The following is a 12,794-nucleotide window of genomic DNA, read 5'->3' as shown; positions in this document are numbered from 1 at the left end:
TGTTTACATCTACAAACTATCCTTTCAAACAATGTGAATAACATGAAGAAACTCAAAAAATAAGTGTAATTTTAACAATATTATGCCTCAATTTATCATTTTCACGTGTTCATTATAACTTACAGATCACAGCGGGTCTACAAATACACAAAAGCATTTAATATCAGGGAGAATATTGGTAAAATTGTATGTACTTCTCTTAAAACATTACAGGTTGTTCATATTTGTTCAGGTTCTTCACATTTTTTGTGAAATTATGCTTTATTTTAGTGTAAATACATGAACATATTTACATTTACAAAGAGACAAATTTGGAGTTGAGAGTATTTATAGATTATTATAATTATATTTTACTGGTCTGACCCACTTGAAATTGAATTGGTCTAAATGTGGAACTTGAACTAAAATGATTAATATCTTCAGTGTAATTTTTGCATTTCACAACTTCATCTCAGGGGCCGGACTGGACCCTTTGGTGGGCCGGATTTGGCCCCTGGGCTGCATGTTTGACACCTGTGACCTAGAGGAATGGAGAGAACCTCCACAGTCATGTAACCTCCCTATCCAGATACTGTGGCTTTAAGTTCATACTCAGAGTCTTTTTGATGTGAGCCATTGCACCATGTTTAATTTTTTTTCTGACCTTTTTGTTGAAATGGAATATTAAAGAGAAACATCTTAAGTACTAACCCGTTCATACACTGGATCTACACTACAAAAATCTAAATCTTACCAAGTGTATTTTTCTCATTTCTAGTCAAAATATCTCATCACATTTAAAATAAGACAAAATCACCTAAAGAGTAACTTTTCAGTGAGATATAAGAAGTTATTTTTAGACAATAGAGCTTGAAAATCTTATTTCAAGAAATCTTACCAAGCTTTATTTTTTATTTATTGTTTTGACAGGGACAATGCAGTCAAACATAGTTACAGGTTTGATGTGATGCATATAGAGTTTATAACTAGTGCTAATTCTCAACTCCAGTCCCTGGGTGGATAATTTTCACTTGTTCCATTGGCAGATTTTTTTTTTGTTTACTTCAAGCAAAAAAAAAAAAAAAAAAATCTGCCAAAGGAACAAGTGAAAATTATCTTGGTAAGATTTCTTCAAATAAGATTTTCAAGATCTGTTGTCAAAAATAAGTTCTTATATCTCACTTACAAGTTACTGTTTAGGTGATCATGTCTTATTTTAAGTGTGATGAGATATTTTGACTAGAAATGAGAAAAATACACTTGGTAAGATTTAGATTTTTGCAGTGTATAACAGCATCAAACATTTCTGATTTTGAGAAATAAATGTAAAAGCATTAATCAGACTGTCATCAGTTCAGACAGCATGTTTGAGTCATATTTAATCAGAGTACAGCAGTGACACATCTGAACATTATACAGACTTTGCAAGATCCTAAATCCCTAAGACAGGGCCTTACATTCACAACTTTCAAATAATACAAACAATATAGGATTGATTAATTCATTTTCTGAGTTGCTAAATCTTCGAGTTTGTCTTTGGGAAGCTGGAGTCAATACCCGCTACCAGTGGGTGAAGGCGGGGTACACCCTGGACATGTCACCGGTTCACACAGGACTGACATGTACAGACGAACAACCATTCGTTCACATTCATGAATGATTTAGATTGACAAATTAACCTATTAGGGTGCATGTGTTTGGACGGACGGAGGCAGTCAAGAGAGAACTCCAGTGGATACAGAGGGAACACTGCAAAAACCAAAATCTTACCAAATGTATTTTTCTCATTTCTAGTCAAAATATCTCATCACACTTAAAATAAGACATAATCACCTAAACAGTAACTTTACAGTGAGATATAAGAACTTATTTTTAGATAATAGATTTTATTTCAAGAAATCTTACCAAAATAATTTTCACTTGTTCCATTGGCAGATTTTTTTTGCTTAATTCAAGGTGTGAAGGTCTGGCTCTGAGGTGACATTGGTTATGTTGTGTCTGCCATGGAAAATATTTCTAAATCTATATCTAGCTGTGAGGCCACAGTGTGGTGTCGCCCGACTGTACTGTATATGAACAGGTAAAAAATAAGAAATTTTACCAAGATAATTTTCACTTGTTCCATTAGCAGATTTTGTTGCTTAATTCAATAATTTTTTGCTTAATTCAAGCAAAAAAAATAAAAATAAAAAAAAATCTACCAATGGAACAAGTGAAAATTATCTAGGTAAGATTTCTTGAAATAAGATTTTCAAGATCTGTTGTCTAAAAACAAGTTCTTATATCTCACTGTAAAGTTACTCTTTAGATGATTATATCTTATTTTAAGTGTGATGAGATATTTTGACTAGAAATGAGAAAAAAACACTTCGTAAGATTTTGATTTTTGCAGTGTGTGTCTGCGTCAACAACCTAAATCTCCATTACCGGGATAAAACCATTATTCATTTAATTTTGGGGTAATTCTGGCCTTTAGGTTTTAGTAAACTGATAGACTTTAACAGTTTGATCCCACAAGGTTGTGCATCTGATAATGGAGGAACATAATTGTACATAAAAGTGCAGAGATGAACAAAAAAGCAGTTCAAATGTCATGTCTGGTCACTTTGATTAAAGCAGATGCTACAACAAGCAGCTGGGCTCAATTATGTTCATTCAAACCAGTATCAATACAGTACCATGTCTGTTTTGTTTACATTTCCAGGAAATTTCTTGAAATGTGCACCTTATACACAGACTCCTTATCACACCTAATCTCATTTGTCTGGCCCAGCGCTGCGTCATTTAAAGGCCATCACGTACATCATCTTAACACTTCACACTGCAATCAATTTAAGATGTAAAATCAGCAAACATGGTTAGTCATCAAAACATAGACTGCACCTTCCCTTAAATCTAAAACAAACATACAAAATATACAATAAATGCACAGCCAGATTACCATCATTTTAAGAAACTTACCCTAACATTAACAATAACCACAAGACAAATGCACACATGTGAAGGGTGTCTATGATATACACTTACTTGCAGGCTTTTAGAAGACAATTGGATGGAGGAAAAAGCTCTGCTAGTGTCGTATAACATGGAATTGCGACAGCATTGTAGAATCCCACCTAAAAAAAAATATTGCATCGTAAGACGTTGAGAAAGTTTGATGAATTAATGTCACACAGCACATCTCATGATTAGAATTTCTCTGCTGCCAGTGATGTGCTGATAACAGCTTTATTCATAAACTGGGACCATCAAGTGGGCCTTTTGGGAAGAAATGTACACCCAGAGGCCACAAAGAATCAACTATGTAAAGGGAGAAGTGTGAGGTTTATAGAAGCATACAAGTAGACCTTTTTTTTTTTTTTTAATTTAGTACTAAAATTCAGCTTTTATAGGAGGGTCTGCAGCTGGCAAAACAGGTGTTAGTGTAATATGATAATTAGATTTTTTTGCAACTTGTTCTTTCAGTTTGAGGTTTTTATGTTTGCACAGTCATGGGCTCACATTTATATGCCAGTAACATTATCTATGTTGGCTGAACAGGTTTTTAAAAACATATTTGAAGACACAGTAGCATCACTATTTTCACTACTTTAGCTCAAAATGAATTCATTGTACTTTTTTTTTGCCTTATTACAGAAAATCCTCTCTCCCTGATTATTATACTTAAACTACTATGAGGCTTCATCAATGGGACAAAATACTTATTTGCTTTTCTCAAAATCAGTGTTATTCTATGATTTCTTCTCTTTTTTATTTATTTTTTTCTCCTTATTGACGTATGACATGAGGATGCAGCCAAACTTTCCCCCTTTAAATTTATTTTATACAATTTGAAAGCTAAAATTTTAATTCTAATGCCTGTCTTTGAGGCAGAGAAAAGTGGTGGTCTGAAATAATCAGACAAACAACAGTCACAGCATAAAACGTGCTGGTCTTACTTGGCCTTGGGGAACCTCATCCTTCTTGTCTCTGTCCATCATGGGGATCGGCTGCATCCCAATCTTCTTCATCTCATCTCCCTGTGGAGAAACATAAGACGCAAAGATCTGCAAAAAATCCAAATCTTGTTTCATTCGAATAAACTGTGTAAAAGTGTCCTTTATTTAAAAAATGTGTATGATATCTATAAGCGTTGCAGCTTTAAGAAGTGATAATGGCGGTTTGACCGAATCACTAGAGGCATGACTATGACACTAATACTATTTGAGCTCCAACAGTATCCCACTGTACCTCAGCCCAGAACTCAGCATAGATGTCGTTGGCTGTGTGTCGTGTGATTTGCCATTGCTTGGTAACAGAACACAGGTCACATGCTGTCATCATCAGACCAATCACACAGTCCCTGGAGGGGAGCAAAAACTTGTTAAAGCCATGTGGTAAAACTATTTATGCACCAGGTCCATGTTTCTGCTGTGTGTGATGCTGTGAAACCTGGCATGACCCTGCCCTAACCCGTGTGTCAGCCTGAGGTGCCAGCCTGACCTGTGTGAGTGGTTGTTGAAGTCCAGCGCACCACTGGTGAGCAGTTCTGTCAGTTGCTGGTGGTTATTGAAGTACAGGGCAAGGTCCGTGGCGATGATGGCCTTCCGGATGATCTCCAGCACCTGCTCGTACTCGCTGGAATTCAGGTTGGAAAAAATATTGTGCCCTTCCAGCTATGAGAAACAAAGAGATCAATAAAAAAGCAAAAGCTCCACTTATGAGGCGTTCAGCTCAGCTAGACTCTAACAGGTTGTAAAGCCAAAAGACTTCAGCTTCCTCCATCAGATTCTGGAAACATATACATGAAAGCACTTGAAGTGGGTCAGTAACAAGGAATGGGGGAGTGAGAGTGTCAACCATCTACTAAAATGTTTTTCAGCCTTGGGGTTGCCTGGAATTTCTAGTAATTAATAAAAAAAAGACAAAAAAAAAACTACTAAAGTGGCAAGGTTTCACTGTAAACAGATTGACGTTATTACAATGCAAACTTTGGTGCTGCTGGTGGATAAACACCCCAGGTGAGCCTCTAAATAAGACCCTCTTTCCTCCTCATTTCAATTTAATCCCTTGAACACTGGTTTCAGATGTTTGTGGTGCAAAGAACAGACTGTACCACACAACTTAAAAAGGGAACTGGGAGCAGTTAATGCAGTGTTTTTTAACCTTAGGGTCGGGACCCCCCGTAGGGTTGCCTGGAATTCAAATAGGATTGCTTGAAATTTGTAGTAATTGATAACAATTTTTTTAAAAATTAAAACTTTCTAATAAAAATTTACATTATATAACCTAAATGTTGAGTAAAATTAATGTTTATTTGCAACGTACCATACTAGACTATTACATGATCAAAAACAAATTAATTTTAGCAAAAAAAACGTCTCTGTTTTGAATGTCTGGGGTCGCAAGAAATTTGTGATGTTAAAATGGGGTCACGAGCCAAAAAAGGTTGGGAACCACTGATCTACTACAAACTGGGTGTTAATTTGAGGATTTTAATAGTTGTAGGATGCTTGCATGCAAATTGTGGAGAAGTGTGAAAACTCATCTTCTTCTGTAATAACAAGCTGCAGTTGCTAATAATCCATTCATCTCCTTTGCAAGGTCAGGGGGGTTGGGGGACTGGGCACAAGGCCAGGAACACCTTGACACACACCATTCACAATAAATTCAGAGCCACCACTTAACCTGCATGTCTTTGGACACACTGCACTGAAAGGCCCTGACAGCTGCTATGTTCAGGTGCAGATGCATTTGGTGAAGCAACAACGATAACCACTACACTAATACTGTGGTGCCTTTAGTAAATGTTTGAGAATATGTAAACTAAACTGTATTTTTTCAGTTTCTTTTCAAAGTCCTAAAAACAGAATTTGATCATGACATTTTTATGAAAACACCAGAGGTCAGATTTGTTTTACTTTTTTCCCAACCATGATATAAAGATGATATTCACTGCAAAAATCAAAATCTTACCAAGTGTATTTTTCTCATTTCTAGTCAAAATATCTCACCACACCTAAAATAAGACATAGTCACCTAAAGAGTAACATGTAAGTGAGATATAAAGAACTTATTTTTAGATAAAATCTTATTTCAAGAAATCTTACCCAGATAATTTTCACTTGCTCCACTGGCAGATTTTTTTTGCTTAATTCAAGATTTTTTTTTGCTCAATTCAAGCAAAAAAAAATCTGCAAATGGAACACGTGAAAATTACCTTGGTAAAATTTCTTGAAATAAAATTTTCAAGATCTATTATCTAAAAATAAGTTCTTATATCTCACTGAAAAGTTACTCTTTCAGTGATTATGTCTTATTTTAAGTGTGGTGAGATATTTTGACTAGAAATGAGAAAAATACACTTGGTAAGATTTTGATTTTTTCCAGTGTTATCATTTCATCTTTGCTGATGGAACCACGACATTTTTTTAAGCCACTTCTGATTTATAGTTCTGTTGTCTAAATAGAAAATAGCAACATTTATCTTTTATAGGATGTAAAAACCTACATAACAGGATACATTAACATTAATTTGTAATTGTAACATTTGTATCCCCACTTTTTGCCCTGTTGTCACAGTCTTGAAAGCCTAACTTCCTGCTAAATATTAGTACTTATCAGATAGCAATGTCTATGTAAGGTTCTGCATAGTGGAGCTCTACCTGCAGGATGGAGACAGTCTGGGAGAAGTGGTGCTGCTCCATGGTGGAGGTGGAGTAAAGAGCTGCTAGTGGATGGTCAAACTTCTGCAGGTATGCGTTGCTGTAACCCCGATGGTCCAGATCATGGCACAGACAAGCGATTAACAGGCCTTTCTTCTGTAAACCATTGAGGATAGACAGGAAAAGGAATTATAGAAGACCAAACAGGTTGATCTTTTTGTGTGAAATTCAAACCCAACAAGGAGCAAACCTCAAGGTCTGTGAAGATCTCAGAGGTTTTCTGTAGGATGGCATACATGCAGTGTGCCACCGTCACTGCGTGCTTCCAGTTGTGGTAGGGCACACGGCGGTAGTTCTTTCGTACGGACATGGTGAACCGACACAGCTTCTCTAGCTCAAAGCTGCACATGGGAAAAATTAATTAACATATGCATCATGTAAAGCTTTGACAAAGTGCAAACATGAATATTATCATAGGCCTGTACCTGTTTTTTCCACAGGAGTTATGAACCATGTAGATGAAGACAGCAGGCCAGATCTCCTCAAAGGGATTAATATCAAAGTGGAACCTGGAGGATAAGACGGTATAAGAGTCCTAAATTAGCATGTACAGCACACCTGGGAGGGAGGAGAGGAGAGACAGATCAGGCAAAATCTTAGGTTTGGAGGTATTAAACTGACAGGCCACCATCCAGAAGTCACTCCTTTTCCTGCATGTCCTTTTAGCTGAAAACCCTCCTCATTCAGGGTCTGGACTCTGTCATTGTTCCCTTCACAGACACAGCCAGGTCCACAGGTATGTCAGCAGAAACAGTGAGCAGCTAAATACTTAAAAACAAGGCCATGAAGTATCCTGAAGGCTAATCAAACACCAGAGAGGGGCACTCACGTTTCTATCTCTTTATAAATGGGTGCAGGGAGGTTGAGCTGGGTAAGGGTCTTCCATTCCTCTGATGTGCAGATGCTGTGATAAGACAGTTTTTCCATGGTCACTCTGTAAATGCATTCAGAATGCCGGATCCTGTGGTACATCTAGAAATCACAGAGAAGACGTGTGCTTTTAAACTGTCACAGGAGACACCGAACACTGTAATTTTTGTTATATAGATAAAAATGGAAATGGCTCAATCGTTTGTTGAATTGAAGTATTACAGTTACTTCCACCATGTACAAATGAAGTCTATCCACAAGAGACCTGTTTATTACTCAAGACTACAACTAGGAGGGAAAAAAAGTTTAGACAGACAGACAGACAGACAGACAGACAGACAGACAGACAGACAGACAGACAGACAGACAGACAGACAGACAGACAGACAGATAGATAGATAGATAGATAGATAGATAGATAGATAGATAGATAGATAGATAGATAGATAGATAGATAGATAGATAGATAGATAGATAGATAGATAGATAGATAGATAGATAGATAGATAGCAAAAACGTCTTATTCTATTAAAACTGATACTTAACCTTACAGCTTAAAGCACAGGTGTCAAACATGCGGCCCGGGGGCCAAATCCGGCCCGCCAAAGGGTCCAGTCCGGCCCCTCAGATGAATTTGTGAAATGCAAAAATTACACTGAAGATATTAACAGTCAAGGATGTTAAAATCATTTTAGGTCAATTCAATCTAAAGTGGGTCAGACCAGTAAAATACTAACATAATAGTCAATAAATAATAAAAAACAATTTTTTTCTCCTTTGTTTTAATGTAAAAACAGTAAAATTACACAAATGTTTACATTTACAGACTAGCCCTTTACAAAAAATGTGAATGACCTGAACAAAAATGTCTTAAGTATGTGAAATTTTAACAATATTCTGCCTGTTATTCAATGTCGTGTGTATTTGTAGACCCACTGTGATCTGCAAGTTGTGATTCACATTTATAAATGATAAACTAAGGCGTAATATTGTTAAAATTGCAATTATTTTTCTGAAGAACTTTCAGGTTGTTCATATTTGTTCATGTTATGTTCAAGTGCAGTTCGTACATGTAAACATTTTCATTAAGGAATTTTGCTTTTTTCACTCAAAAACATAGAGAAAACATTGGAGTTGACATTATTTATCAGTTCTTATCCTGTGACTTATATTATTTTACTAGTCTGGCCCACTTCAGATCATATTAGGCTGAATGTGGCCCCTGAACTAAAATGAATTGGATATCCCTGCCTTAAAGCCTTCGCTCCATAGACTCTACCACCTGCCCTGGACCCTGTTCCAGAAAGGTTTAAGGTTTAACAGCATCTTAAGTCTGATGTGAACCCTGAACTCTGAGTTATTAAAACCTAAGATGTGAAACTCAGTGTTTTCAGTTCAGACCAGAACAGCTGATCAGGGTTAGTTCAGTCCACTCACAGTTTGTTAGCAGTGCTTGGTGAAAGGAAATAAATCATAATCAAATGAGCTGAGAGAAATGATGATTCACCATGTTCAAAGCAAGGTTATTATTGTTAACGAAAACTAACAAAAAAGCGAAAACTAGAATTTAAAAAACATTTTCGTTAACTGAAATAAATAAAAACTATAATAAAAAGAAAAAATGATAACTAACTGAAACTGTATTGTGTGCATACAAAACTAACTAAAACCTATAAAAATGATGGATAAAATTCCCTTCGTTTTTGTCTTTATCAATGTCGGATTGATATGACATCGATTTATTTCGCTCAAGCAGTTTTAGCTGCCGGCACCATACGGCACTTCACGATCTGTCACTTCTCGTCACTTGTCATTTAGAGTCGGCTTCTTGTCCCCACTTGACCTGGCAACATGGAGACTAAAGTTGGTAGAAAGCAGCAGAGTCCTGTATGGGATTTATTTGAATATGACGACGAGGAAGATAAAAGAAAAACTAAAACTAATACTAAAACTAAACCAAAACTAAGCATTTAGAAAAAAAAACAAAAACTAATAATAACTAGCAAACCTGCTCTAAAAACTAATTAAAACTAACTGAATTAGAGAAAAAAAGTTAAAACTAAATAAAACTAAACTATAAGGAAAAATCCAAAACTATTGTAACTTTGGTTCAAAAGGAGGAGCTGCCATGTAAATTCAGTTTAAGTAAAAATATGTGATTTATCTTAGAAAAAAACCTTTCAGGTGTAATGAGGAAAGAGGTTGGTCTAGTTAGAAAAATCAAGTTATTCACTGCTGGACGTTCATTCATCGTTTGCCAAAGATTTCCAAAGTGGATTATAATTTTTTGTATGGTCTGACAAGAACCAACGTAAGTTAATTTTCCCTCAGTGTAACTCTGCACGTCATGACAGAGATGATTCACTGATGATAGACCTGTAGACATAGTGTTCTTTTATCATATTTAAACAGATTTAAGGTGCGTTTAGTAAAACCTTCCTTGTAAGTTAACAGTCCTGACAAGCTGTGTGTGTTACATGAGCTTGTTACTATGTTAGTATTTTTTATTTATTTATTTATTTTTTTTAAATCTACTCACCTAAAAGAATGAAAATGGGCAGGTTTTATTCAGCCCTGAGTGTAAATCTCAGATAGTATATTTTGTTTATAACATGGGTATCACTGTCAAGAAATGAACAGTTTATTTTTGTTTGTTGTCTTTTGTCGTTTTCATATGGGTATTATTGTTATGAAATTTTATTTGTGTTTTTTTATATGGATATTATTGTATGGAAGGGACAGAGTTTATTTTTTACTTTTTTATGTGGATATTTGTGTTATGAAATGGACAGAATTTATTCTTGTTTCTTTATATGGGTATTATTGTCAAGAAATGGACAGAGTTTATTTTTGTTTTGTTCCCTTTAGTTTTTTTCCCATATGGGCATTATTGTTATGAAAAGGACAGAGATTATTTTTCACTTTTTTATATGGATATTTGTGTTATGAAATGGACATAATTAATTTTTGTTTTTTTATATGGGTATTATTGTCATGAAACGGATAGAGTTTATTTTTGTTTTTTAATAGGTGTATTATTGTTATGAATTGGACAGAGTTTATTTGTGTTTTATAAGGGTATTATTGTATGCAAGGGACAGACTTTATTTTTTACTTTTTTCTATGGATATTTGTGTTATGAAATGGGCAGAATTTATTTTGTTTTTTTGTATGTGTATTATTGTCATGAAAAGGACAGTTTATTTTTGTTTTTTATATGGTTATGGTTATGATTGGACATAGTTTATTTTTGATAAGTATGTTACTGCTAAGAAATGACAGTTTATTTTTGTGAAATATTGTTACGAAACGGATAGTGTGCTTTTGTTTTTGGTATGTGTATTATTGTTATGAAATGGACAGAGTTTATTTTTGTTTTTAATAGGTATATTATTGTCATGAAAAGGACAGGGTTTATTTTGTTTCTTTTTTTTTAATATGTATATCATTGTTATGAAATGGACAGAATTTATTTTAGTTTTTTTATATGGGTATTATTGTCATGAAATGGACAGAGTTTATTTTTCTTTTTGATATGTGCACTATTACCGCTATGAAAAGGACAGAGTTCAGTTTAATGTGAAATGCTGCTGCAAAATTTTGGATTTGTACATGAATAATGAAATAAGTCATTTTTTCGTTTTCTGATTGTGGATTCTCAATTGAATATGAAAAGAACGAATGATACACAGATTTCTATCCTGATATGCACAGCAATTTTGTGTTTTTTTGCACAGTCAGAATTTAGTCTGATATGTGAAGATTTTTGAGTTACTTAGGGAATCTGACATAAGAATTTAGGATCGGTGAAGGATGGGGTAAGTCGGCAGGAGATTATAAATTAAACTTCATCCCGTTCCTTTTTGAATGTTTGACTTTCTTTTATATAACTCTTTTGTTGTTTGATTTTAACCCTTTCATGCATACTGGTCACTACAGTGGACAGCTATTCTACAGCTTTTCTCTTGTATATTCATGGATTTTGTTGTTCTTTTCGTTTTTTTTTTAAATTTTATTTATTTTTTTTTTTTTACACATATCTTTATTAAAGTTTTAAGACACTACATATCTTTTCTGACATGAATTGGTAACATTATGTAGATCTCTCCTGAGCACAAACCCCCTGAATCACAAACTCTCCCCATAGTTTTCACACAATTTATCAGTAAATACATGTTTCTGTGCATCAAAAATTAAACATGTGGTGTCCAGCTGAGTGGACATTTTTGCAACTTCATGAAAAATAGGTTCATAAGAATTTTTTTTTCATTATATATTTTTTTTTTAAAATGTATTTTTTAAATTATTTTTATTTTATTTATTTATTTTAATTTATTTTTTAGAAGAAAATTTTCAATGGCATTGTTTTTTTCATACCTACAGAGGAATTTAAAACACTCAGGAAAAAATTTTGATTAAGGTTCTCATAATTCGTGCATGAAAGGGTTAATGCAATATTCGAAATAAACAAACAAACAAACAAACAAAATCCCTCAGGTCTAATGTGTGAATGTCTTGGGTTACGTTATCTGTTCGAGAGCAGAGACTATCTTCTTGTAGAATTGGTAACTGCAACCATCAGCCCCTTTTCAATGTCCCAAAGTGAAGCTGATCTCCCTCTGTTAAACTCTAATGAAGGTGCGGATCATGGAGGTGTCTACGCCATTGGATACTGTCATGGATCTGTATGAATGAGGAAATGAAGCGGCCAATGAGAGAGTTCTGTCAGACAGCAGGAAGGAGGCGTCCGATAAACTGAAGGTTTGATGATTAAAACCTGTCACTGAGCAGGTCAGGATCAGAGCAAGTTACTGCAGGAACCGACTCTGTGAAACTGGAAACTGTTTTTTTCTCCTTTTAGGGTTTGGACTAAGCCTGGTTTCTGTAACAGGGCCCACACTGCAAAAAGTGATCGCCATCATTCCCTCCTTTCACTCTGGTCTCTTCTCTAACATGATCAGATATGTGTTTGATTAGTGATTAGATTTGATTAGATCAGTTTCAGATGGTTATTGTGATGATATATAACACAGGTGTCAAACACGTGGCCTGGGGGCCATATCTGGCCCACCAAAGGGATCAATCCGGCCCCTGGGATGAATTTGTGAAATGCAAAAATGACATTGAAGACATTAGCAATCAAGGATGTTAAGATCCTTTTAGGTCATTTCAATCTAAAAATAATCAGACCAGTAAAATACCGTCATAATAACATAATAATATAAATTATGAAAACTGCAA

The 12,794-nt window shown here is 34.9% G+C and overlaps 1 protein-coding gene across 4 annotated transcripts in view; it reads right to left on the bottom strand.

Annotated features, from left to right (window-relative positions):
- The window catches only part of pde10a (phosphodiesterase 10A), an 88,541-nt gene that overhangs the window by 5,940 nt on the left and 69,807 nt on the right, over positions 1–12,794 (bottom strand). For 3 of the 4 annotated variants that reach the window (XM_030156045.1, XM_030156047.1, XM_030156048.1), the window contains 8 exons: positions 7,513–7,655; positions 7,109–7,192; positions 6,874–7,024; positions 6,624–6,779; positions 4,462–4,634; positions 4,210–4,321; positions 3,918–3,998; positions 3,007–3,095 (listed from right to left, as the gene is read on the bottom strand). In XM_030156045.1, the coding sequence (XP_030011905.1) occupies positions 3,007–3,095; positions 3,918–3,998; positions 4,210–4,321; positions 4,462–4,634; positions 6,624–6,779; positions 6,874–7,024; positions 7,109–7,192; positions 7,513–7,655 (989 nt within the window). The remainder of the gene's footprint in view (positions 1–3,006; positions 3,096–3,917; positions 3,999–4,209; positions 4,322–4,461; positions 4,635–6,623; positions 6,780–6,873; positions 7,025–7,108; positions 7,193–7,512; positions 7,656–12,794) is intronic. The other variant, XM_030156046.1, reaches the window with a different exon arrangement.

This window comes from Sphaeramia orbicularis, chromosome 15 (assembly GCF_902148855.1).
Source record: "Sphaeramia orbicularis chromosome 15, fSphaOr1.1, whole genome shotgun sequence".
NCBI classification, from domain to species: Eukaryota; Metazoa; Chordata; class Actinopteri; order Kurtiformes; family Apogonidae; genus Sphaeramia; species Sphaeramia orbicularis.
This window is presented reverse-complemented; position numbering and strand designations above follow the sequence as displayed.